At 31.4% G+C, this 1057-nt stretch overlaps 1 protein-coding gene across 2 annotated transcripts in view; it reads left to right on the forward strand.

Moving 5' to 3' along the window:
• The window catches only part of LOC107590534 (FYVE, RhoGEF and PH domain-containing protein 4-like), a 23303-nt gene continuing 22246 nt past the window's right edge, over positions 1–1057 (forward strand). For both annotated transcript variants that reach the window (XM_016279335.1, XM_016279336.1), the window contains exon 1: positions 1–268. In XM_016279335.1, coding sequence (XP_016134821.1) covers positions 157–268 — 112 coding nt within the window. In that variant the 5' untranslated portion in view covers positions 1–156. The remainder of the gene's footprint in view (positions 269–1057) is intronic.

The raw sequence follows: 1057 nt of genomic DNA on the forward strand, positions 1-1057 counted from the left end.
TCATACTACAGGTTTGAGGGTGGAGTTGTGTAGTGATTGTTGAGCTCTGTCTGGTGTGGGTTGGTTGAAGTGTGCTGCAACATGAGAATTTAAACAACTCTGCGCATGTTTTACTGAGGATTGCGAGAGTGATTATATAAAGCCTGAGCACCTGAGATGTTTGAGAAGGTGAGGAGCGCGTGTGATGTGGAGGAGAGACGCACCGCGTTCAGGAGAAGATCTGGACCGAATGGAGAGAAGAAGGCCAGAAGAAGGGGATCAGTTCCTGGTGAGACCTCTTCACTGTCATTCACATCATCACGTGCTTCAGCTTGTTGTGGATTCACACGGCCTGTGGTTTGGCATTTCCTTCAGTATGGAAACATTATGAGTCTTTGTATTGTCCATGAAGGCGAAGCAAAAATCATCGCGATCAAATGTCAGTTTCCTGTTTTTTTTTCTTTTCTTTCATCAGCAAATCTGTTTGTGCAATTTTTATGAACACATTTAGCAATTTTTTTTATATATTATGTAAATGAGAAATAGTATATTGTATTTATTCTTATATTTATGTATTGTATACATAAATACAAATGTTTATATTTTATGTATGTTATGCAGGGTTGTTATAGTTAATTAATGTTTTAATTAACATTTTTGTTACCTGAAGTAGCCTATATATTAAATAATATATTATTATGCAATTTAATGCAATAATATATTAAAAATTAACTTTATTTTATTTCAGCTAGTTGCCAAGGAAACGTTTATCATTTTCATTTAGTTTAACTTGTACTAAAATAACTAAAACTGAAAAAAAAACTCTAAATCTCTAAAACAAACTTAAAATGGAAATGGAAAATATAATAATTCGACTATAAATGAAAACTAAAATAACACCAATGTAATGTTATACTATCTATCTATCTATAATCTGACTATTTCTATCTATCTATCTATCTATCTATCTATCTATCTATAATCTGACTATTTCTATCTATCTATCTATCTATCTATCTATCTATCTATAATCTGACTATTTCTATCTATCTATCTATCTATCTATCTATCTATCTAT

This window comes from Sinocyclocheilus grahami, unplaced genomic scaffold (assembly GCF_001515645.1).
Source record: "Sinocyclocheilus grahami isolate Dianchi unplaced genomic scaffold, SAMN03320097.WGS_v1.1 scaffold129.1, whole genome shotgun sequence".
Lineage (NCBI taxonomy): Eukaryota > Metazoa > Chordata > Actinopteri > Cypriniformes > Cyprinidae > Sinocyclocheilus > Sinocyclocheilus grahami.